This window comes from Haliotis asinina, chromosome 1 (assembly GCF_037392515.1).
Source record: "Haliotis asinina isolate JCU_RB_2024 chromosome 1, JCU_Hal_asi_v2, whole genome shotgun sequence".
Lineage (NCBI taxonomy): Eukaryota > Metazoa > Mollusca > Gastropoda > Lepetellida > Haliotidae > Haliotis > Haliotis asinina.
This window is the reverse complement of record NC_090280.1, coordinates 17,592,571-17,619,762: the sequence shown is the minus strand read 5'-3', so window position 1 is coordinate 17,619,762 and position 27,192 is coordinate 17,592,571. Positions and strand designations below refer to the sequence as shown.

General features: G+C 40.8%; 1 protein-coding gene across 1 annotated transcript; it reads left to right on the top strand.

The window, feature by feature from the left end:
* LOC137287687 (mucin-2-like) lies at positions 1 to 26,570 on the top strand. The gene is made up of 7 exons (XM_067820080.1): positions 1 to 152; positions 8,111 to 8,204; positions 9,423 to 9,552; positions 10,137 to 10,233; positions 11,349 to 11,432; positions 11,830 to 14,891; positions 15,663 to 26,570. Exons 1-7 carry the CDS (start codon positions 74 to 76, stop codon positions 19,599 to 19,601), a joined length of 7,485 nt encoding a protein of 2,494 aa, XP_067676181.1. The 5' UTR covers positions 1 to 73; the 3' UTR covers positions 19,602 to 26,570.
* The last annotated feature ends 622 nt before the right edge of the window (positions 26,571 to 27,192 follow it).

Here is a 27,192-nt window from a genome sequence, read left to right as displayed (position 1 = left end):
GTGTTTCTAAAGAAAATGGCGGCCTCCAGAGAAAGATGTCGTCCCGTGTTACGAATTTTGAGATAATGGAACTATGGCTAGCAAAACAAAGAACAAAGGATTACACAAAGATGGCAGTCGCTCAAAAGAAGGCTTATCTTCTAAAAAGGACGGTATGTGTTACTGAGGACATGCTTGTTCCCGCGCAAAAGATCAGCTCCTGTTCTAGGTGACCCATTTCTATCTCACCTGTCAAGTGAGCTGAAATTCCGACTAGATTTGAATAATTGTCGATCGCAGTTGCAAACAGTGGTTGGTTCCGTCATATACACGAGCCTTGTTAACTACGCTGCTCGTTAGTTGACTTCGCCAGTATAATGATAGCAAGGAAACACTCAGCAAATCCGTGATAAACAACAACTCTCTGAACGTTTTACAGAAACCTGCTGTTCTTATTGTTGTACCTGATGAACGGGAGGGTTTTCTCCGAGGTATGTTTTTAACATAATTCCCGGAAAGCGGGAAAGTTTTACAAAATCCCATCGCTGTAGTGCATCACACCTGAGGTCGGTGACCAGGTACTTAAACACACCTCATGCCTCAACGGAACTTAGCCATCGTGTCTAGTGAATAGAAAACGGCTGTCACATATCACTTTTCGTCTCAACAAGGGAAATATATCCAACAAGACATGTTGACATTTGAAATAGAAGAGGACAGTAAATTTTACAAAATTAGCACAGTTTCCGTATTATTAAATGTGTCATTCAGAGCACAAGTACTGGACAGTCATAGCTAGTATACTGTCACTTGTAGAGAATAGGATATATGTGTAAAACAAGACAATGCCAGAAACTGTACCGTTGTCAAACAAATTCACAAACTCTCATTGTTTAAAAGGTATCAGTGTTGATGCATTTTCTGAACATGTTATGAAAGGTAGTACAAAACGTGAATAATACTGTTGACAGTTGTTACTGGTATCAAATTTTCACCCAGTGGACATAGTGTTCACTAATGGTCTTCCAGAGTAACAGGACATTGGGTCCTATGTGTTTCTGATGTCGTCTGACCGACTCAAAATTCACAGGACCCATAGAATGAAATATGAACACACATTTCAGATTTAACATTTCTTGTAATTGACATTACAAGACATTATAACAAATGAAAAATTTATAAGGGCAAAGAAGTGTGACATGTCACATACAAAAGCTTCATCAAAGTCAATGTGAAATATACAGTCAGGCTCTGAAACCTGGCAGGTTGTAGACTTACATCTGACCATCTGAAAATCTGCCAGACTTGTCCTCGGGTTCAGTGCTATTCATCAACACTGTGGACACACTGTCAGCTCTAAGTGTAACCAGTATCTCTATAAAGGTAGTTTTCATGTATGTGCTTCACCACTGTTATGTTCGCTCATCGCGACAAAGACCTGGGTTCGATTCCCCCCATGGGTACAATGTGTGAAGCCCATTTTCTGGTGTCCCCTGCTGTGATATATTGCTGGAATATTGCTAAAAAGCGGCATAAAACTAAACTCACTCACTCAACACTAATTGCTTGCCATCTGAGCCAGTAGAGTTTGGAAGACTGACAAACTATGGTTTGTTTTGTTTTGCAATAGTGACAGAAATCTGAACATTATTAGATCAAGATTAATATGGATGAATGGTTCGCTTCTGAGTCGAAGTCCCAAAATCGAAATTGTCTGAAGCCCACTTGGTGTCCTCTGCCGTGATATTGCTGCAGTATTGCTTTAAATTGCAAACATTAACATACTCACTCAAGTATCAGCTTCTAGAATTCAGTATTTCCATTTGCAATAGATAGCAAGGAATTAGATATTTTACTTGAAAGTCGGTTGTGCTTGTCATGACCCTGTCAGTGAACAAGGAGGATTTGTTGCAAATAACATTAATGAAATGGAAAAGGAATCCTCAAGGGACACCATTTTGTTTTAATTAGATATCATCACAGTAAATAGAACTGTCAAGACAAACCTGCTGCAGTGTTCCTATTTCAGAAGAATTGTACTCATTTGGAGCTGATGGTGCAGACATCTGTTTTCCCTGATAGAGATCCATTCTAGCTATGCACACTCATTTCACCAAAGTATTAAAAGTCTCTATCCACACTAACAGGTTTTGCCCAAATGTGAAAAGTTTACAAGCACTACTCCTTTCAGCATCAGCCATGAGTCACACAGTTTGTTTATTTCTGTCAAACCAAAAAACTTAATTTTGTTAAAAATTAGCATAGTTTTGCCCTTGCTAAATTACTAAGTTTTGTAAAAAGAAATTGAATTTTTTATTGTTTGACATTAATGCTCGGTCTTTGACTGTTTGATTGTTATTATATGTCTGTGATTTATCATTTCCAGTGTTCAAAATTACATTTTTTAGGAAGTAGGAAGTACTCACGACCTGGTGTAAAAATAGGTAGCTTAGTCACTTACCCAGTAGCAGCAATTTTCCTATAGCATAAAATGCATCATATAATCAGTACATAGCATGTTAAGTACCTCTCCACACGGGTGTGTATCAAATTATGCAAAAATACTAATTTTACATGTGTTAGGAGATGTTTTCCGTCACTTACGCATGAGAAAATGTTGAATGTCCATTATCAAACATATGAAGCTGTAATGTTATATTCCTGTTCATGCGCACTGAGCTGATTGGTTGTCTGTCGTAATTATGTGAGTATTGCCATACCTACGTGACCAATAAAAGCTACGATGAGCACTGGTAACTTTACGAGTAAAAGTGCACAAGGGGAGGCCTTTCCTTTGAAAATGGCAGCGAATTCATGAACGTAAGTGATTTCACTTTAAAATACCAGGTATCAAATTTGCTTCCTCAAAGCTTTCATTTTGATCCCAGATTTTGTGATTTATTTTTATTATTATTTTGTAATAAATTGTGAATTTTTTTTAAAGTTCTGCAAACTCAGCTGTATTTTTGCACTATATTTTGAGATTGTATACAGTTCTTTTGAAGACAGGGTTTTACCTAGATGCTAAACTAGATTGCCTAGGCACACAAATTGTTCGAAACTGGGTTTTCATAAAGTTCTTATTTTCTTAGGTATTATAGTTTCATTGTATCACTGTTTATTACAATAATGTAAAATTAAGCCACTTGTTTATTTTGGTTCTGCAATCAATGGACTATATGTATAGTTTCCTTTACCAAGATGTATGATATACAGTACTTACACAGAGTGGGAAATAATTTTATGTAATTGTTATTTGGGAATTTTTATTGACATTTGCCGCAGACAAGATTAGTAATAAAATCTTAGTAATACTTACCATGATAACATATGTGATATATTAGCCCTTTCATTAATGAAACACAAGTTATCTCGAAAACACCAGAAAGATAAACGTTAGATATTCGTACTACTTGAGATAATAATCACTTTGTTTAGTCAAAGATGTGATATAAAGCAAATGTAGAGTGGTATATCTTCAAAATGAAAATCTGTGATCCCAGTTTGGAAATTGTAATATTTGCTGCAGATTTGTGTGTAATTTTGGCTTCTGAAAATGTTTACATAGGCCCCTGACAGAGAGAGACTGGATTACATAGGTTATGAGGACTTGGATACCCATTGGTTCCAAAGGCACATTGAACATATCTTTGTTTGTTTTTTTAATGATGTACTCCACTATCACAGCTTCAGACAGGCAGCACCACTGCGCCATTCACACAAAAAATATACAGTGCTACTCTTTTTCAATGCTAGACCATATCAATTGGCCCAACATGTAATGTAATGTAATGTAATCCACACGTCTTCTATACCATGGTTTTCATGAATGACAAAAGTCGCCACTGCATTGCCTCACATTTTTAGCAATGCCAGAAATGCGTGGAAAATACTTTTTGACTATGGTTAATATTTCAGATTCAAAACTCATATATGATCATACCACCTCGACATATTATTGCACATGAGTAATCACAATGTACCATTCATTCCCTTATCTTAATGATTACTCTTAAAATATCGAAACACTTAGCTACAAATCCATGGTAGGAACACTTCTTAGAAACAAATATACTGTGACCCACTGGACAGCGTGACAGTGTTATGCAACGAAGAGCATTTCAGGGACCATCTCAAACTATCAAGTGTCAATATCATTGCTAGTCAAGGACTGTAGAAGAATTACAAAAGATGCAACTTGGCTAACATAAATGCCGTCCTGCACATGGGATTCATCCTCGATTTTGAGAACATGGTCTTCAGCCTTTTGCCACACTTCCGCGGTAATTCTTGCGAAAGAAGCATAGTTAAGTTCTTTCAACATCTGAAAGCTTGAATGTGGAATGATTAATGATTGCGAGCCAAAAATTCATACAGTTACCCCAGATCAGCTCAGCTGATTTGTGGTCACAGTGCTGTACCGGTGTACAAATGTGGCCTTGTTTTGCAGTGATGTACTGGATTGTTTCTAGTGCTGCTAGAATATTTCCCATGAACTGGGGCTTTGTGTCTGATTGCCTTTAAGCCACATTACATGAATTGAGAAAATCTTGCAGCTGAGCCGTGAGATAGCTCATGGTGGGTGTGAGGGTACCAGGGACATGCAGGTTATGGTAGCTGGCGTTATAGAAATGATAACGCTTGTTTTGTCCAGCTGATGTTTGAACCAATCCCAAAATACCTGCCCATTCATTTCGCCATGATAACCAGTCAGATTTCATAGCCTCTAAAACATAGTCTCAAAAACAATCTCCTCTCTGTCTTGTGCTTACAGTTCCATGTACCATCATGCAGGATGATCAGGCATATACCTTTGCCTCATGGTAACACTGGCACCTTAAAACCTCCTAAAGGAGGCCACATCCCCAATCGATTGAGTGATTTTAATTACATCAGGTTTCATGAAGGTATTCAATTTGAAATCCCACAGTGTGGTATTCTTCAGCTGTTGTGAGAAAAACTTGTCGTAAGGACAGGATTGAGTACTTTTCTCTAAACACAGCTCATGTCATCCCCGCTTTTGGTGTACCTGAACTCCATTTCTACCAGAGCTACATTAAGGGTTTTCAAGGCATTTATTGTATCTTAGATCTCATCTTGTAGGGATCAAAATTGTTAGTGCCATTGTACCGATGACACGGCTAAGATTTAAATTCCATGGTTAAATTCTTACCTGTGTGCCTGTTGTGAAAGTGCATTAAAGTATGTTTTAACCATTATTATCTTTCATGATTTAAAGTGAAATTATGAAATGAGATCAGTGATAAAGTGTACAGGTCAGACAGACAGCTACTCATCAATGTCTTTTGAAAGTTCTTAGGTCAATAACTAAAGAAAACTACATACCTAGCATTGTTTTGTTACTCATGATTTATAAGTGAATGTTATAATACAATTACAACTTTTACATTCACTTCAAGTCATGTAATGTTTTGAAATTCAGTTTAACAGACCATGAATTTATGGCACACCTGAAATGGAAATGGCACACTTAAATTATCATGACAGTGCCCATGAGGCACACTCGAAGAAAACCTAAGTTTGATCTCTGTCTTGTGTTTTAGCACACGGTGGTGGGATTTTGTGTTCATTCTGTTTGTAAACTGAATGTCATATGGTACCTTTATTAAAGCTATCCAGTTTGTCTTTCCTACCTGGCGTCGATTTTGACACGAACCCTTAGGTAACTGATTTGTTTACATGTTTGTAAACCTGACTACATGTCAAATTATGGACTACACATTTTATAGTAAACACTGTCATGGCTGATGAGAGGTTTCCCCCCTTTGAAATATACTGGTATAAATTGAAAATTAATTGTTCTGCTGATAAGTCGCATGTTGCCAGGTCAGTGCTCACACACAGACTGAAGCTTCTATGAGTGAACAAAATTATATATGCAGACTTTTTGCGTAATTATTTTGAATAGAACTACCATAAGAGTTGCTTCTCATATAGATGTTTAAAAAAATCAAAATATTTTTACAATAATTTGTTATTTAATAGCTGAGGGTATATGAATAAGTATAGTCTGTATTTCAAAACTCACTTTGTACATGAGATATTTACAGATGTTAAAACATTTAAATTTCTCCTTTGATGTCACCTCTTAAGTGCATTTATTCATCTGAGCATTAATATCCAAATGGGTGAGTTGTGTGTATCAAATAAGTGCTTTTATCTAATGCCAAATTCATCATATTGATCATCATATTGAAGCCAAAACACATTTTCCAAGTATTTCCGGCCTACTTAGTTAAGGTGCCAATTGGTAACACTCACTACAAATTTCTAGCTGAAGCACAGCACTGTTCCAGCCATGTGACAGTTGTCTGGAAATAAGATCGACCTGAGGATCAAGTGATTGACAACAAATCATCACTCTGGGATCCAATGTCATCAATCAAATGTGGTGACTTGCTTGGATTGTAGATCTGTACATTGTGCTTGATGTATGCTACCATGGTTGCATTCCAGTTTTTGTTGGTCCAGTTAATTGAAATAATCGAAGATCAGTCACAGTGACTAAACAACCGAGCAATTGAGGATGTTTTCTCATAATTGAATGCAAACAATTGTGGAACACTTGTTTGCAATATTTTTCACAATGTTGGTTTTGTCTGTCATTAAATTTATGTTTTATAAGCACTATGACGTCATTCCAAGTCATGATTGCATTTATCTTAAAGACTTCAAAAAATATATGTTCACAACATACTGGTCATCCTTTCATAATGTGCATTTTGTGCAGTGTGCCAAAAAATTCAAACAACTACAGTCAAACCCCATTTACATGGACCCCACATATCTGGAAGCCCCGCCTTATGGATGATTTTTATGTGAAACTCGCTTAACTGGACCACACACTTCCGGACCTGGACAGTGAATTTTTAAACCATTCCCATAGATTTCCATGGAAAAATGATCCAGTTATCCGGACAGAGAGATCTGTGCAACATGCATGTGTATGTGTCGCGTCAATACCGTTAACCACACGACTGTGTGATTTAATTCTTAATCTGTCGGAAGGCATTTGGTGTGAATTAATAATTAGCCATCAAAACACTAGGGACACATGTCACTCAGGTTCATTTGGATTTGGCGGGTGTGAGAATGTCTCATCAGTAACGAAAACACATGTTAAGTAGGATTAAGGTAAACTACACTGTAATTGTACAGTATATATCGCTTATAAAACGACCCCTACTATCTGTCACGATGCAAGTTAAAAATAGCCTACCACATGATCTAAGTTATGTGATCCCATCTGGAAGTTTACTTTCTGCAGACAGCGTAAATTTGACTCGATGTCGTATGTTTTTAGGGCAAGAAATGCATCTTTATAACTATAAAAAAAGAATATGCATTTGGCAAAATAGAGACTTTTTCTCAACGATTTACATTTTTCATCTAACTTACCACCTGAAGCTCCACACGCTACATGATTACGTCTGAGACAACCTGACAACTTGTAACCTGCATTTTGCCTTCCATATATTATTGGTACACTTATATGTTATGATGATTCACTGTTATTACTATTGAGTGTGCATTTACTGATAGACGTACATGAAAATTTTTTGTTTTCACTTAAATTTCACATTTTGCCTGTTTGATCCAGTAAACCGAACGTCTTGCTATCCGGACAATTTTCGAGTAAAACCAAAACGTCTGGATAAACAGGGTTCGACTGTACATGTTATTTCTGTATTCTTTCTTTTTGTGTTTATACAAACAGACCAGAAAAGTTTGATAAATGACACTAACCATTTAATTTTGACGAATGATTGGTTGTACCGACACAGTCATCAATAATTATAATAATTTTAACATAACACAAGGGGCGGTTGGGTAGCTTAGTGGTTGAAGCTTTCACCCATCATGCTGATGACCCAGTTTTGATTCCCCATTTCTGATGTCCCCCTACCATGATATTGCTAGAATGTTGCTTAAAATAAACCTCACTCACTTGCTTCTACAATCTTCTCATGCAAATATGATGCTGAATGAGTTTCATTTTTCATAATTTTAAAGTGTCCCAAACCAAAGATTCTGGAATTTTGCTCAAGGCAGCGTAAAACTAAGCTAGCTCGCTCACTTTCTCTCTCACTCACTTATGTTTCTCCTGCAGGATGTGGGGAAGATGGCAGCAGTCCCATCAGCATGAACGGAGATCTGGAAGATGACCAACAGCTCTGGATACATGCTCCAGAGGACTCCTCCAAGTAAGCACCAACACTTGTTCTCTTAAAGTTGATTTTGTTGACTTCCGCTGTGGAATTTCCTTTCCTGAAGGTAGGGGCATTGGTTAGATGAGTAGTTACAGTGCTCCCTCGTTAAGCCGGGGACCCAGTTTGATTCCCCAAATTTTTTACAAGGTGTGAAGTCCTTTCTTGATGTCTCTCACTGTGAAATCGCTGGAATATTGATAAGTGGCGTAAAACCATACACTCTTGTCTGAAGGTTGAGGAAAAGATTATTTTCATTCTTCAAAGTAGTATCTTATATTTTCATTTGGTTGAATTTGTTTCATTTTTCAGTGGTGTGCTCTGTTCTTCTCTTAAGAGGAGTGATGGGGGTAGCCTAGTGGTTAAAGCGTTCACTCGTCACGCGGAAGACCCGGGTTCGATTCCCCACATGGGTACAATGTGTGAAGCCCAGTTTCTGGTGTCCCCCGCCGTGATATTGCTGGAATATTGCTAAAAAGCGGTGTGAAACTTCACCCACCCACCCACTCACTCACTCACTCACTCACTCACTCACTCACTCACTCACTCACTCACTCACTCACTCACTCACTCACTCACTCACTCACTCACTCACTCACTCACTCACTCACTCTTAAGATGTTTGGACCTACATTTACACTTGCAGATGATGGACTTTAAAAATGTTAATAATTTTGTGGTCATTTTGTTAGTGCTTCCTCTTACTACACAAAGATCTGACCAAACACCATTACAGGTCACGTCAGACCAACCAGTGATATGACTAACAACATGGAGTGGACACAAGGAAGCAGCCCTTGCAGTCCCCCACCCCCGAGAAACAAATTGAAAAACCATTGAAGATCAGGAATACTAGTTACTAGAGACCTTTGTTGCCACCAGGAGAGAATTACTTCTTGTGGCTATTTTGCCAATATCTGAAATTTATTTTGAAATTCATCTCATGTAGCTATGAGATAACTTGTAGTAGCAAATTCTATTAAATTTGATAACACAAGCATTCTGGTGGTAGAAAGTCAATGTGTTAACTATAGTCAGGCACGCAGCAGGCGGATGCAGTAACTGAGTGGTTGATGCATCCACTTGGTACAATGTCTGAAACCCATTTGACCTCCTACTCTGATATTACTGGAATGTTGCTGAGGGATGCATAAAATCTCGCTCTCTTGCATGCTTATACACTTAGTCTAACAACATTGTTGTTTATGTGACCAGCTTGGAGGAGAAGGATCGGAAACGTCTCAGTCACAATGTCCTGGAGAGACGTCGCAAAGACAAGATCAAGCGCTGGGTTGTGGCGATCAAAGAACTCCTGCCCAAATTCAGTCTGGGAATGGAGAAGCTGGTACGTCACCTTGTATATTTGTGGGGAAAAAAAATATGAAAATCAAGGGTCCATTACACAATCCTAATATTTCAAGTTTAGGATGTGGTTGTGGTGTAAATGGAACAAAAATGGGATATTATTTACAGATTGGCACCATAAAGCTGGAATATTGCCGAGTGCAGCTTTAAATAACAAGATCAGCTTTAATAGCCCAGATCATGATACAAAACTAGTTTGATATGTCTTGAATAGGCATCTGTGGTCAGTCACATGATTGCTTGTTATGACAATGAAAATAGGTTAGACTGTATGTTGCTAATGTTCATGATTCTGACTATGTGAATATTCCATCTCACTTTCATATCAAGGGAAGATAAAGATTCAGTGTATTCATAATCAGATTGCTTTTTCTTGTATCTGAATACTTTTTAGAGGGATTTCTGAAAAATACTCCCCAGTTTGCCATTTTGTACCCATGTATACAGACGAGCCGTGGGTACCAGAGTAGTAGTAACTTTAGTAGGCTTTGTACAGTGAGATTACAGTAGGGAAATGATCTTGAGATGTTATACAATGGAGCACCTGTGTTTCCATGGTTACAGAGTCATGGAGACATCATGGAGAAGGCATGTTCCTACATCAAGGAGTTACAAGATAAGAATGAGAAGTTGCTGCAGAACTGTGGGGGCGAAGTTCAAGGTAGGCCACAGTTTGTCAACAGTAGTGGCCATGATCTCTACAATTTCATGCAGCCTCAGACAAAATCAGTAAAAAGTGTCTTTACCCCTACTTATAGTCTTGTAAAGATTTCATAACGTCTTCAGAGGTAGGCCACCTTTGAAAATGTAACATAAGTAAATTTAATTATTAGAGGCTGAATTGGCAAATACATTTTCAATGCAATTAGAGGATTATGAAGGACAATTGATGTAGACTTTGTGTTGGATGTATTTTTCTGTAATGCCTGGATAAATCTGTGTTTCCCTGTATCTACAGCACACACACCCAAATGTCAAGAAGACATATACCCACCAGGACAACATCCTTACGCACAACTCCACCCAAACATACTCCTTACCACACCAGTACAACATCCTCACACACAACTCCACCCAAACATGCTCCATACCACACCAGGACAACATCCTCACACACACCTCCACCCTAGCATACTCCATACCACACCAGGACATCCTCACACACAGCTCCACCCAAGCATACTCCATACCACACCAGGACATCCTCACACACAACTCCACCCAAACATGCTCCATACCACACCAGTACAACATCCTCACACACAGCTTCACCCAAGCATACTCCATACCACACCAGGACAACATCCTCACACTCACCTCCACCCAAACATACTCCATACCACACCAGGACAACATCCTTGCGCACAACTCCACCCAAACATACTCCTTACCACACCAGTACAACATCCTCACACACAACTCCACCCAAACATGCTCCATACCACACCAGGACAACATCCTCACACACACCTCCACCCTAGCATACTCCATACCACACCAGGACATCCTCACACACACCTCCACCCAAGCATACTCCATACCACACCAGGACATCCTCACACACAACTCCACCCAAACATCCTCACACACAACTCCACCCACATTTACATCCCATCCACAACTATGCCCACACACCATCTGCACCCACATCCACAGCTACACCCAAACTATACTCACATTCAGACCTCTCCAAACCTACATTTAATTTCAACAAAGTTTGATTTTGTCTAATCCATCAAAGATCAATTCAAATCCCAGTATGGTTGCCTCTTTCAGCGGAGGAGATTGAGAAACTAAAGAAGGAGCTGTCCGATGTACATGCTGAGAGAGACAGGCTACTTGAGATCATCAGAAATGCAGGTGAAGTCATCTTGTGTTCGCAATGACTTCCTGGAATAAGACCAATCAACCTTGTATTTATTTGTCCTAAATACCTGATCATACATTATTACATCTGATACAACTGAAATCCATACATGCTGTAATTGACATACATGTCAGGATGTAACTGAAAAAATGACACTCCTTGATAAAATGGAAATACTGACATGTCAGGGTATAACTGAAATATGATGTAGACTAGTCAAAGTACATGTATCTACTCAGTTCATTCATATTCTTTCTGTCATTGCTTTACAGATTAAATGAAGTAATATGAAACTTGCTGTTTTTGCTTTTTTGTATGTTATAATATTGGGTGTATGCTATCTCAATCAAATACTGTCTCCTCCAAACTCACAATCTCCTTTTGTTCTAGGTCTGTCAGCAATGCAGGACCCATCCTACCAGTGGAAGTCCCGCAACCAGAGCAAGCCAGACAGTACAGCCACATCCATGGACTGTGAACCCAGCTGCTCATCAGTGCCAAGTGACACCTTCGTCGCTGACATCAGTTCCTCCTCCTCGTCCTCCCAGAAAGAAGACGAGTCCAAACTGGCGAAGAACAAGAGGAAGAACACAGTAAGCTTCCAGCTGGAGCAGACGAAGATACAACAGCAACAGCTGCAGGAGGCAGCAGCAGCGCAGGCAATGGCAGGAGCGATGTTTGGACCAGGCTTCATGGGGAATGGAGGAATGCCTCTCATGAACCAGATGTTCTCTGGACTTGGGCAGCAGGTGCTTGCCAACCAGAACCTGCTGATGAACTCTGGATTTGCTAATCCTGGTACTGTGGTGATGAATGGGAATGGACAGATGATTCTACCCATGTCTACGGCAGGAACTGGTGCAGGTGTTGGCAACAGTGTTCAGCCACCTGGGATGATATTTCAAGGGGACAGAAACATGGCTGCTAGCGGGTTAGGGTTATTGCAACTTGCCATGCAGGATGCCGGAATTGGACCAGCCCAGTCAGATAATTCACGACAACCCAGTCCTGTTGGTTCCACATCATCGGATGTTCTCAACCAAACAAAGCCTGTTTCAGCGAGTTCATCGGGTAGTGACACACCAAATTCAGTGTCAGGATCCACAGATGATATCAATTCTGCTTCAGCCTTACAAACACTGGCCTCCGTGGCCTCTAATACTCAGAGTGCTGCAGTGTGCTCAGTGATGTCAGGGGTGCCTCAAGCTCCTGCCTCCATCGTCAGTCAGACCTCAGTGGGCATCACCAACACATCAGCAGTCAATACTGTCATGTCCATTGGTCAGCAGCCCAACTATACACAGTTGATGCAGCAAGGGAACATGGTTGTAAATATGCCCATCATGAACCCTGGTCAACCTAGTGCTCCAGGCATGTTTCAGAATGGTGCTTTAGGGGGATATGGGATGGGGAACTTTGTGATAAACCAGAATGGTCAAATGATAGTGATAAATGAACAAGGCATGCCTGTAATGCCGAGCATGCAGCCCAATGACCAACAGCAGCCACAGCCGACCCAACAGCCATTGTTGCCGCAATCACAGCAGCCTGTTCCAACAAGCAAACCTGCCGAGAAGTCAAAAAGTTCTAAGAAATCAAAAACAAGCACCTCCGTATCAAACAGTGCCTCAGTAATATTACCAAGTGCTCAAGAACAAACTGATACTGGTGCTATGAACATTTCCTTAGTGTCCAGTAAATCGGAACCGATTGTCAATAGTGCTAATACAATAACAGTGACTGCCTCCCAAACCCAGCCGTCAGTCATGCCCCCTAATTTGTCCCAGCAGCAGAACCCCATGACAATGTTTGCCCAACAGAACCCCATGTTACAACCCCAGGGAATCCAGCCCATGACTCTCCAGGGTCAACCCCAGGTGTCTTTACCCTCTGGTCAGAACGTATACCAGCAACAACTCAATGGTCAACTGGCCATGAACCAGCAAGTCATCCAGAACCCAGGTCTGGCGATGCCGGTCAGCCAGAACGGGAATCTGTTGACCTTGAACACCATGCCCAGTCAGCCCAATCAGCTCCCAACTGCCCTCATCCTTCCTAATGGACAAATAATCCCTGTAGTGACCAATGCCCAGACTGTGAATCAACAAGCTCAGTCAATGAATGGGAATGTGCAAGTTCTATCCAATCCAGGAGCTCCCTCTTTTCAGTATCCGCCTCAGATGCAGCCTAGGCCTGCAGTGCCAAGTACAGTGTTGGGGATTGATCCTAACAACCCTGCTGCTGGGACTCAAATGATTATTGGACCTAATGGACAAATTCAGCAGACACCTCAGCAACAGCTTCAACAACAGCAACAGCTTCTGCAACAGCAACTTCAGATCCAGCTCCAGCAACAACAACAGAGCCTTCAGCAACAAAACATGGGTTTGCTTCTAACCACAACTGCGTCATCTCAAGTTGCCCAGACTCCAGTCTACAACTGCGCCACTTTAAGCACAAGTGTTGTTCCCACATCTTCAACTCAGAGTGTAATGAGCACACAGGTACAAGCCTCGGCCACAGCGTCTAATGTTGTCCAGACTGCAAACTCTTTGTCTAATCCTCAAGAAGTTGTGTCTAACACTTGCAGTGTGATGAGTGGGCAGGAGTTCGAATCTGGAAGTAAAAGTAGCAGTGATACAGTGAAGACCTTGACCTCATCGGTGCCACCCATTGCTCCTGCTGGTGTAGCTAGTACTGTCACCACACCGCAGGGTCTTGTTCTGAACCAGTCCCAGAATGGACCACAAGCCCCTGTGCTGTTGTCAGTACCTATGAACGGCCAGCAGATGAACGTCTTAATAGATCCTGTAACAATGCAAGTGCTTGCAACTGTGGCTCCAAACCAAAATCCAGCGACTCCAGCAACAACAGCTCCTCCAGCCAGCACTTCTACATCTACACCTCCAGCTTCAGCGGGGAAGAAATCGGGGAAGAAAAATCAGAGAGCAATATTCCCCAAACCATCCAGCACCACAAGCAAAGTCACTTCAACAGCCTTACCCACAGAAACTGCTGCTCCACCACCATTGACTTCAGCCTCACCACTGCAAAGCGCACCAGCTTCCCTCCCAGAAGGTTCCATGTCCCAGGCAACCATGGCAGTGACAAGTACAACCTTCTCCGAATCAAAGACCAATTTCTCCAGCACAAGCACAGAGGCATCAACAACGTCTGTCAGCGCTGCAGAAGCTGCTGCAGCTGCCACAGACATCTTAGCTAAGGCTGCGGAATCCATCTTCTCCCCCTCCCCTTCCGAGATCTCTCCTGGTCCTAGTTTTTACAATCCTGCAAATGAGGACAATCCTCTCCACATTGACACCAGTGTAGGGGATGGAGACGAAGACAACAGTACTGTGTCCCCTGTCAAAGCAACTCATGACCCACAAAGCACCCCCAGCAAGGACACTGAGATGGCCCCTCCCCAGGTTGTTGTGCCCCCAGCACAGAAGGTTAGTATTGTTAAGCAAATAAATAAAATTATACAGAGCCTTAGACCTGTTAACATTAGGGTTAGAATTGGTGTTAACCAACCCATGTCTGTCTAATGGTCTCGGACAGGGTACGCAGATGAGATCTGTAGGGTGTTTCAATACAGTGCTCATACAGTACTCATACAATGCTCATACTGTACTTTCACCTCTTAAGTTCATTTACAACATTCCTGACTCATTTGTTATTAAATTGCATACAGCAAAACTGTGGAGAGAAAGATATGAGCTATGGTTTCATATTCTGCTATTTGTCACCAGTACTAAAGGTGCATTCGCATTTCTCTAAAGTGATGGACCCTTGAAGATTGAGTTGGAATTGATTTTCAGCAACCCATGCTTGTAATAAGAGGCAACTAACGGGATCGTGTCAGACTCAATGACTTGGTTGACACCTGTCATTGTATCCCACATGTGTAGATCGATGCTTGTGCTGTTTATCACTGAATTGTGTGGTCCAGACTTGATAGATGTATACCACCATGTAGCATGGCGAGTGCAGTCTAAAACACCTTAAATGAACATTGATCTACACAATTGGGATACAACGACATGTCAACCAAGTCAGTGAGCGTGACCACTCGGTCCTGTTAGTCACTTCCGATGACAAACATATGTGGCTGAAGACCAATTCTAACGAGGATCTTCACGGGTCTGTTGTCATGGATTACACAGGTTGATCAAGGGTGCTACTGTCAGCCACTAATTCACTCACTCTCCCCTTTGTTTCAGCCACCAGAGGCCCCTGCAGTGGTGCCTCCAGCACAGCCCCCAGTTCAATCCCCATTGTTACCTCCTCCAACACCACCAGCCCCTGAACAGGTTACCTCAACTCCAACCAAAAAGGGCAAGTCAAAATCAAAATCCAAGACCAAGAGTACTACCCCAGAAACAGGCAAATCAGAATCCAAAAAGTCATCTAGCAAGAAAAAGAAGCAAGCAGCCCAACAACCCACACCTCCACCCCCACCCCCACCTGCACCACCAGTTAACTCAGAACCGGAACCTAAGGTTGTGAACTTACCAGACACTATTGAATTTAGTGTCAGTCAGATATCAGATGTGCTGGACCAGGTTGAAAGCTTTGGTGCTCCAGTAGAACCAGTGAAGAAGAAGAGCAGGAAAGGTAAATCTGATGCAGAGAGTGGTGAGCCTGCCAATAAAAAACGGAAAAAGAACTCTGCCAAGGAAAAGGAGAAAGTGCCAGTCTCCCAAGCTCAGAGTAACAAGGCATTGTCAGTCTTTGACTTTGATGAGGACAGTCCTCCTGAAGTGTCTCCAACTAGACGAAGTCTTGGTCCTCTCCATAATCAGAACTCTCTCCCTGTGTCTGTGACTCCCCCTACACGCCCTGCCCCACCCCCAGCCCCACTTCCAGCACCAGCTCCAGCTCAAACCACTAACCCTCCCACCCCGAAGGCGCCTGTGGTGTTACCTCCCTTGACAAAGGAGGCAAACACAGCTGCTGAGAACTTTGACCTGTTGGACACTGTTTTGTCTCAGGCTCTGCCTCTACAGACTGAGCCCAGTACGTCTCAGCCAACAGAGAGTGTAAAGTCTCCTCCATTCACGCACTCTGAAACTAACAAAAATATGGAGATCAATGATGCTCAAGAATCTTGTGTTCAGTCATTTAGTGGGTCTGTTTCATCAACTCCCTCAAATCCAATGACAGATACTACTAGCAATGTTTCCCAGACAAGCTCCAGTTCTAGACTGTCTCACACAGACAATCAGATCTTCTCCAAACCTTCGCCTATCACAGCTACCAGCTCTGATGACTCTACACAGAAGACCAGTGGTGTCTCCGCCAACCTTACCCCGAAGTCAGACTTGATGGAGAACGCTGTGTCCAGTTCAATATTGTCTCCTGCATCAGCCGGTAGTGCTCAAGGTCAGATGTCTGACATGGTTGTTGCTGCAATCTCATCCAGTGGAGTTGATGCTCTTGCGGAGTTGACAGCCACACCTTCAGCATCTCCTTCTCCAGGTGCTCTTATAATGGAGAGTTCTCCGACATACCAGCCACAAATCGATCAACAGTTGACCCCTCAACAGCAGCCCATGCCACAGCCAACACCACAACAGGCAACCTCTTGGCAGTCCCCTCCTCCCTTACAACAATCACCATCTCAGTCTCTACAGGTACAGCGACCTCCCTCCCATCCTCCACAAATGGCTGCCCCTCCTCCTCTTCAACAGCAACAGCCGAATCCGAGCTCAAGGCCAGCTTCACAACAGCAGCCAGCACAAATCCATCCACACAACCAGCCTTCCAATCAAAGCTTGCCGAACCAGCCAAGTCAGAGAAGTAAATCGGCAAACTTACCGCCTCAGCAACAAATCAACTATCCTTCATCTCAGAAATCCAGCACAATGCAGCAGTCACCATCTTCCACCAGCATGGTGTCCCCACCTGCACCACCTCGTTCTAGAGGAGGTCAGGAGAGTCAGTCGCCTTTTGGAAATAAAGGTCAAGGTCAAGTCTCCTCCTTCCAGCGATCTCCTTGTCACGAAGTCCCTGGCTCAGCAGACCAGCTGTTTAACTCGCCACCACAAGTGTCTTCCATGCCTAAACTCACTCATCCTCCTTCCAGTCAAACGAGCAAGCCTATGAACGCCACAGACAACTCTGCGAACCAGAGGTCAAGAAATAGCATATACTCTGCAGACAATTTTGTACAGCCAAGCCGAAACAGTGGCAATGCAGAAACAAGGTCACAAACGTCTTCTGCAAATGTGAACAGCAGTGGTAATGGGTTTGGACGCCTACCGACAGACTCGACAAATGAGAGTTTTAACTTTACAAGCATAGGTCTAAACTTGACATCCAGCACTGCAAGCAACAGCTTGCCAGAAGCTCTAACAAACTCCTCAAACTCTGCAACTCCGTTTTCGTTTAGTTTGACACCTGTGACCACCACCACTACCACAACCACCACAGCCAGCAGCAGTTCGGGGCCAGTCCCTTCACACAATCATCATCAATTCTCATTTTACCCTCTCCATCCTCCAGTTTCACAACAGACTTCACTGCCACCTGGTGGCACAGCTACTGGCTCCCAAGGGGGACAACCCAACATGTTGGCATTAGGGGTGGATTTGCGTTTGGAGGGTCCTGGTCCCCCAGCCCGTCATCCACCTAACAGTAACCATCAGGGGCAAGGTTCCTTTAATTTCCACCTGATGGACATAAATTCTCGGCCTTCAAATGTCCCTCCAGAACCACCAAGGATAAGCATGCCAGAGAAAAATGCTCATTTTAGTGGTAGTGCAAACGGACAGAAAAGACAGGCCAATGTGCCTCCTAGTAGAACAATCCAGGGTTCTCAAACACTGGATCATAATATCCCAACGTCACAGCGTTCTCCACATGTAAATAACAGTGGTTCCTATTACCCTCCCAACTTTCAGACTTGTACAGCTTCCCTTCACACACCACCTCTTCATCATCATCCTGCTCAAAGTGGAGAGTCCTCTCGACTTGCTCATCCTCGTGGTCCTTATGAACCCAACTTCCCTAGTGCTTCTCAGTCGATGGGTTCCATGGCTTTTGTTGCTAACCGTTACGAACCAGTACAAGGGCCCTTCAACAGACAGTGTAACCCTCCTCAGTCCTTTGAACATTCGTCCAATCCAAACTCTGATTCAAGGAAATCAGCCAATCAGAGTGGCTCTAAGGGAAGCAAACAGCCTCCACAACCAACTCCTCCTCTGTCCCATCCACAGAGTCAACCTCCAAGTGTAATCTCTGCAGCTCCTCAAAGTCACACTCCATCAAACTCCCACAACTCATCTTGTTCTTCTCAACCTCCTCCACAGTCAGCCCACCCAATGTCTCAGTCAGTGGCCCAAGTGCGGCCCCAGAAATCACGGAAACAAAGCAAGAAGGCGTCCAAACAACAACAGCAGCAGCAGCAACAGCAGAGCTATAACAGTGAGATGGACACAAACCTAGCTCATTCGATATTTGACAGCAATCAAGGTCTAGCAACATATTTTCAAATTCCAAATCTGCCTCCCTCCCCTTCAAGAAATATGTCCAACGAGGGACCCTCGTTCCTACCAGGGAATCTCTTTGGTGCAGGTGGTCGACCAATATCAAATTCAGGACCTGGGATGCATAAAAATGCTGAACTTGGTCCACCATTTAACCCCCTTTTTCCTCCAAGCAGAGCCCAGAATGGTTTGGGTTTGAACTTTCAACACACCTTTGGTATGAACCCTGGAAACCCATCTAATGGCCCTCAGTTGGGCTCTCATTCAGGGGGCGTGTCCCTCACCCCTCACATGCCCAACTTCAGTCTGGGCAACCTCAACTTCTTGTCTGATGTCAACTCTGGGGGACAGAATGACTCTTTGAACATCTCCCCAATTAAGTTCCCTCACGGTAACACAATCCTCCCACCCCAGGCTGGGATGGATCACAACTCTCTCCAACATGCCCACCAGGGGTCGTCACTCTACCACCAGCGCAGCCAGCCACCACAGCCCCATGTCATCCACAACGCCATGAGCATCAACAGTATCCTAGGTCACAACCCTCATGGCTTCGATGTCAGGCCAATGGGCCAACCTATTAACAGTTCTGTCACGCCACCCTTTCATGGGGCAGGCCATCCAGGGTCATTTTCAATGCCGCCGTTGAATTTCTCAATGCATGAGCATTAGTATCGGTGTCCTCCCTAGTGTTTGAGTGTACCCTTGAGCACCAATGGAGCAGACTCTCATTACAGAGTTACCTCCCCTGGTATGCTCTGGCTGAGATTTGCAACCAAAGCACCTGTTCCAGTGCATGTTATTGTTTGTCTAATCTAAGGTATATTATTGTTCGTGATTTTATATACCAAGATGTCCTGTTCTGAAAATGGGATATAAGTGAACTTACTCTGTTAAAATTGACAATATTTGTAACAAACATATCTTTTTCTCCTCAGTAAATTATTATAATTTTAGGGCAGATCTTTTTGTTGAACCATAAGCTAATGAGAATTGATATTGAAAATTTTGTCCTTGGACCAAAATTTTGGAACAGGTGTTTCTGATTCAAACTCGCACTCCATTGAGAAGTGTCTCACTCAAATACACATGTAATTACTTTCTTGCTCCCTATATTTTATAAGAACAATTTAAGGAAAGTTTTGTGATTTGGAATTAGGGAGGACATTTCATCGTTCACTGAAACTGTGCATCTCACCTGTATGCTTTATCAAGTTTGTGTTCATAGTGAGAAAAAAATGGCTTTTATATGTATCCTGGTATAGCTGCTTTACCTATGACCTAGTCTCTTTAGCCCAATAAGAGCATGTGTTGTTCATTTCTATATATTCTCACCTGCAAAAGAAACGCTCATTCCTCATTGTTTTCCACTCCTACAACCAAACTGCTCAGAAACTCGGACTGATGATGATAATATGATTTAGTAATCCAATGATGACTTTTCATCACAAACCTGTATGATCTTTGGTGCGTTTCTTTTCCATGTGAGCATTGTTGGGGTCTCCAGTAGCTCGTGGTACATGCATAAGAAGACAGTTTTATTTTGCAAGTGTCAATTCATTTACAGCCGATTGTATGTTCTATATTTCCTCTGTTACATGTGTCCGTTCAACTGGGATTGTGGGTGTCATTTCTCCAGCCTTTATTGGTGTGAAGAACACTGTCTATTTTGCTCCAGAGAAGGTGTACTTTAGAATGATTGTGTGCTATGACTACCAGTATTTCTTCTTAAAGATTATAAGTGCTAGCTGGTATTTGGTCAGTTAAAGTCATATGACCTCAAAGTGCTTCATTGTTTAGATAAATGTGATACAACATCATCCATTGTCATCTCAACAAAAGACTTAAGTGAGTTCATCTTTTGTGTATTAAAAGTTGCCTCGGAACACATCTTCACTGCTCTATGGGTATGTGTTGACCTCCAATAATTCAAATGCTATAAGGTATTTTTTTATATATTTCCAAATTTCCTTTTTGAATATTGAATAAATCATAGTTGAAATATGTGATTTTGTCTAAAATATTCAGTTTTGTCTCATTTAACCAAATCATTACTAAAGTGATTTAGATAACAAAATGACATTAAGTTACAGAAGCTGTCTCTACCCAAATTTGCTTCAATGCAGACTATTATTCCTACAAAAATAATTCTCCATGTTGTTATACCAAAACTTACATACCTCAATTTGATGGAAAACTGTCTCACCAGCCCTAAGGATAGGGCAAGAAATGTGTAAATATATAAATAATCAAATCTTTGTGCCTGAAGTCAGATAATAATGTACACTGTACTTCTTGTGCTGTATGTAATGAATGATCACAAAGGAACAATATTAAATCATGCTTATACCTGGGGTGGTAGTGTAGCTTAATGGTGAAAACACATGCTTGTCATGCTGAAGAGCTGGATTCAATTTGCCACTTGGGTACAAAGTGTGAAGGCCATTTCTGGTGTCTCCAAAAGTGATATTAATGGAACATTGCTAAAAGCAGGATAAAACCATGACCACTTACTCATGTTTCTATCTATAGAACTGTTTGCAGTATTTGTATTAAAATGCCTAATGGGTTTTATGAGTTGGGGGACTTTCTAGCTCCACAAGGAACCGGATGCAGGCCATGATTAAGAAACAAAGATGTTAAATAGTGTTGTGGCAAGGAGACTTCACTTCAAGCAGTGTTGATGAGAAAGTTTGAAACCTGCGAAAGAATATATGAAAAGTTGTATTTTTCTATGTGTATTTTAGCTTTTGATATCAAATGGTATCCGTGTATATAAGATGATGATGATGATGATGAGTGTGCCTTTTGTACAGTGACATTGTCCATTAACTTGCCGAAGTAAACCTGTAAATTCCATTGTTTGCGTTTACTGTTACAAATTGGGGTGTGCAAGATAAGTTGCATATTTGCCTGGAATGTGTGAAATATATGACTATAACTCCGTAAATGTTGCTCACTGAGACAAATACACATGCAAGATTTCTAAACCCAGTGATACCAGTTAGTAATATCAAATGTAGTGTTTTGATTTACTTTCTCTCTGTAGCGTAGACAAGATTTGATGTTTAAAGATGTTACATACTTGCAATATGCTGTGAATGGATGTAAGTTTGAATGCAGGTCAAGCGACATTCTAAACATTTTTTTTAAAACAGACTACTTGTTCATTTGAAAATACTCATTAAAATGGATGTAGTGGAGTAAACATCCACTTAATACTAGCACCCAAAGAAAACTCAGTATCCAGGGAGAAGAAAGCTGGTTATGTAAACAGTGTGCAGGAAACGGCTGCTGTATCAACATTCTGTCTGCAATATTCAGCAAATTTGTGTAATACAATTGCTGTAAAATGTATTGGAGTGGTGGGGTAGCCTAGAGGTTAAGTGTTTGCTTATCACGCCAAAAACATGAGTTCAGTTCCCCACAAGGGTGCAGTGTGTGTCCCCATGCCAAGATACTGGAATATTGCTAAAAACGGATGAAAACTCACTGACCTCTTTGTCGTATTGGTGTGGTGTAGTGACACTATCAGTTCTGTTGGCGGGTACTGAGGACAGAGGACATATTGATCATTATGGAATTATATTCTAACACCTTGTTTGTATATTTGTTTGAGAATATGAATTGCATAATATGTGATTTGTAAATGAAATGTTTTATGTGTGTATTTTTCTTACCTTTAAGCAGCACTAGTTGCCTTTGTCCATTGTGGCCCATGTTTTGATGTTTTTATATATTGTCTTATTTTGATAAACAAAGGATGGGTTTGAAAAGGATCTTTGATTGCAAAATCTAATTGATGTAAAAAATAAAGAACATTTTTGAAATCGAAGAATGTCTTTACATGAGTGAGAAATAGTAGTTTCTTATTTTTTTGCTTCAGACCTTTACAAACTTCAATGCATAAAAAGAAGATGAATTGTATTTAAAAAATGCTGACTTGTGAGAGGGTAATGGAATACAATGTGAATGTGTGAAAAAAAATATTTTGTAGAAAAGTAAACGCTGAGCTCAGAGTTTCTTAAAAGCTGAATCTGAAATTGTCTTTCTGAAAAGACCAGGCTTATTTTTATTTTTCAAATCGACTGAGATAAAGAGATTTTGAATGTTAAAGCATGATATGGAGAGAGAGTAGGGAATGTTGGGTGGGACTATGTAGTGTATGTGTCGTTGAATGTTAAAGCATGATATGGAGAGAGAGTAGGGAATATTGGGTGGGACTATGTAGTGTGTGTGTCGTTGAATGTTAAAGCATGATATGGAGAGAGAGTAGGGAATATTGGGTGGGACTATGTAGTGTGTGTGTTGTTGAATGTTACCTCCATGGTGTTCACATGACCCCTTGTCTCACATATAATGTAATATGTTGAAAATTTTAAATCATATTTAAAAGACATGATTTCTAATACGATCAGTATATCTCACAGGATCCATTTGATAAATGATTCAAATCTCGGAAATTGGAAGTCTTTGTTTGAGGTTTATCACAAAATTGTCAGTTAACTGACACAAATCTAAAACATTCACATACAAGAAAAGTAGAAAACTTTTTTAAAAATGTTGTTGAATCATTTTTTAAAATATAAATTAACAGTTCTGGTGGTCAGAACAAGATCCTTTTCCATCCTCATCCTTTGTGATTTCAATGGGCCGAAGACGGCCGGCCGTCTGTTCCTTTCTCTGCCATGATGCTTCTTTTGTGTTGATAATCTATTTATTTAGTCTTGTTGTGTTGTTGACAACAATACTTCCTCAGATTCATTTTACTCATTCACAACAGATCGGTTCCTTGTCCAGGAATAGTTTTCTTGATATTTTGTATTGTGAAATGATACACTGCTCAAAGGAAGTTAAGGAACATTGTTGGGAGATTGTGCTTTGAATATCGATGTGCTATGATATTTAAAAACTACCAAAAGAAAAAAAAATTGGCCATTTTGTAACTTCTTTTGAGCTGTATATGTCAAAGTGAAACTATCAAGTTAAGGCATTTTAAGGAAAAAATATGATTATGGAGGTGAAAATTTAAAAACTTGTATTTTCACTGAACATGTATGAAGTGTGTTTTTTTTTTCTTTATTTACTGAAAATATATACTACTCAAGAGATGTTAAAGTTAATGAAGATTTTATATGTTTGACCTGTTACGCCATGACAAATTAGATATAGCACTGTGAATGAATTGGGTCTTCCTTAACTTATTTTGAACAATATGTCTTATGATGTTTGCACTGAAGACTTGTAGAAAAATAAGTAACACTATGTCACACCAAGACTGATATACAGACATGGTAAAAGCCCAAGTGGCTTTTAAAAGTTTCAGGTTATGCTTGGGAATGTACTTCACAGTAGCCTTAGTAGTTTTGGTTTGTGTGTTAGACTTTAGGGTAAATTTCCTTGTTACAAGTTAAGTCCCTGTCTTGCTTTATGCCTGGGATCAGATGGTGGCCTAGTGGTTAAAACTTTGTCGTGCCGAACACCTAGGTTTGATTCCCTACATGGGTATAATGTGTGAAGCCCATTTCTGGTGTCCACTGTTGTGATGTTGCAGGAATATTGCTAAAAGCGGCATTAAGCACCTACTCACTACTTTAGGCCTTCATGAAATTTGGGGGAGGATGCAATGGTTTCTGTTAAATTCTCTGTTCCACTACTTTGATTAATAGCTTAAGGATCCTCTTGGGTGGTGGGGTAGCCAAGTGGTTAAAGCATTTGCTCGTCACGCTGTAGACCCTGGTTCGATTCCCTGCATGAGTACTATCTGTGAAGCCCATTTCCGGTGATCCTCTACCTGTATATTGATAAAATAATGCAAAAAGTGGGGTAAAACCATACTCACTTGCATAACATGATGATTGCGCTATGTTGACAGTATTTCTAAGGCTGTAAATGTCTTGGCACGATCTTAACCGAGACTTAACAATACTTCTAGAGCTGAGATAGGTGCTTTGCAAGGGGACCCTGATCATATGAACACTTTAAGGGTAACTTGGAATTTGGTTTACAAAACACGAGGGGAACCAGTTAGAGACAGTATGTTACTCAGAGTTACGTAACCAACCAACTGCTCAATATGTTGTTAAATATTCATTAAGTAAGTTAACCCTTTCAGTATGTGATTGGGGCAGTGGGCAGCCTGATGGTTACAGTGTTCGTTCCCCATATGGGCTTTGATTTCCCAACATAGGAACAATATTTTAAGCTCATTTCTGGTGTCCAACGTCATGATACTGCTGGAATATTGCTAAAAGCAACATAAGACCATATTCACTTACTCACTTCAGTTAGTTTCTAGATGTTCATTAGGTACGTTAACCCTATCAATATGTTAGATAGTCACTTAGCAAGTTAACACTCTCTTGTTATGTTCATATGGAAGGTTAAGGCTGTCTGTGTTGTCACATATTCATTTAGTAGATACATATAGAAATTAACCATGTATCTTGCTCAAGATTTTGTTGATATTATCATTTCATATATTTGGGTAAATGATCAAACTCACAGATCAAATACCTTGGACAATTAAACTAGGTTGCACTGTCGGGACTTTCATGTTGAGAATTCCACCGTCTGGCGTGGAATTTAAATATTGATGATAAACATTAAACCAGAAATTGCCCTATACAGAGTACTCCTGGTTATTTTTAGCTTTAAATGTTTCATTTTATTTGAAAGTTACAGGATTGGTTGGACGCTGGTAGTACTTCGTTGGTGTGTATATGTTAACTTCCTGTGTCAACCATTAACCCAACACAAAACCCGCCACCCAGTTCAACATGATGGCATGTGCACACAGGGATGAGAATTTTACGCAGATTTGAGCACGCTGGGGTCATTTTTGTGAATTGACCCTAAGGCCCCTGCCTCATTTTTACTCATCCACATTCTCATCCCTGGATACAAACTGATGAAATATTGACCACATACATGACTGCAAAAGAAGTATTTTTAAAATTTCTGTTGTTTGTATTTGTCTCCTCAATTGCCATAGAAAATCATGTCCAAGTGTACATAATGAACAAGCTATAAACGAAGTTCTTATTAAAGATATTTCATTTTATGCTTTGCCTAGATATACTGCTCAAAGGAAGTTAAAGACCACTGGTTCATTAATTTCATGACATGACAATTGTGATATGAAAGAATTGTGTGATCTTTAACTTCTGTTGAGTAGTACATAGCGTTATGACATGAGATTGTGGCATTGCTGTCTGCTTTGTGTTCAGTTTTGTGTAGTAGTTTTAAACAATGGCACCTAGAGTTCAAACTCTTGTGATATTCACTGTTGTGGCCCAACGTTGATTAAGTTCAGATTTGTCCCCAAACGCTTTGACGTTACATAATGTGGTGTGATTATTTCTGTCAAGTCTGTGGTGTTTGTATGGACTTTCTACCTAATGTTTATACTTGTACAGATTAACACTGTTGATGGCAGGTCTTGTATATTTGAAGGTTTCTTTCGCGTTGTTCTGCTGCTGCTGATGATGATGTTGCTGCCGCTGCCATACGTTATTGTACAAAGTACTCCCTGTATAGTGTCTGTGTAGGTAATAACTCCTAGACTTTTCATGACATGTAAATAGATATTTAATATGTACATTTTCTGTACACAGAAGAGTAAAGAAATTGTTTAAATAAGTTCTTGTGTGTTGTTTTGTATGGGCAGTTGGTCCTCAGCAACCAAGACTATTAATAGGAAGAGATGTAATATAGGAGGATCACATGCTTTTCATTGTGTCATTGTGTTAGTCGAGTTGGGTTTGATTCCCACACCATGCTCACTACAACTATAATGAAATCACTTCTTTACTTGGAAAATAACTTCATCTAATGGAAGACAACTTTCAACAGTGAGCCACATTTCCAGCTATCTAGTTCATGTCCAATTTAATGAGGAGGACTAATCACACAATATATTATGTCTGGTTGAAAATTAGAGAACACAACACAAGTGCTTCTACCCATAACAGTGTTTCAGTGAACTTGAATACACATTGCCATTTAGAAAGTGGTCAGAAAGTGAAACATTAGTTTAGGATTATACTTTCTTAGTAAAGCACATATTCTTGTACTTTTGTTTTGGTAAAGTACCATCCACGATTCAAACCCACACCCTGAGACGGGCATCTTGTCCTTCGAATACCAATGGTCTTCGTATCTTCTTGTAAGAGGCAACTGACAGGATCAGGTGGTCAGACTCACTGACAAGTCATAGTATTACAAGTGCAGTGATTGATGCTCATGCACTGGACTGCCTGGC

Excerpts from the sequence above, each read along its gene's own strand:
- LOC137287687 (XM_067820080.1), top strand. The coding sequence starts at position 74 with ATGGCTAGCAAAACAAAGAACAAAGGATTACACAAAGATGGCAGTCGC. Across the intron at positions 8,205-9,422 it reads GCTCCAGAGGACTCCTCCAA|CTTGGAGGAGAAGGATCGGA; the intron begins GTAAGCACCAAC and ends TTATGTGACCAG. Across the intron at positions 10,234-11,348 it reads CTGTGGGGGCGAAGTTCAAG|CGGAGGAGATTGAGAAACTA; the intron begins GTAGGCCACAGT and ends TGCCTCTTTCAG.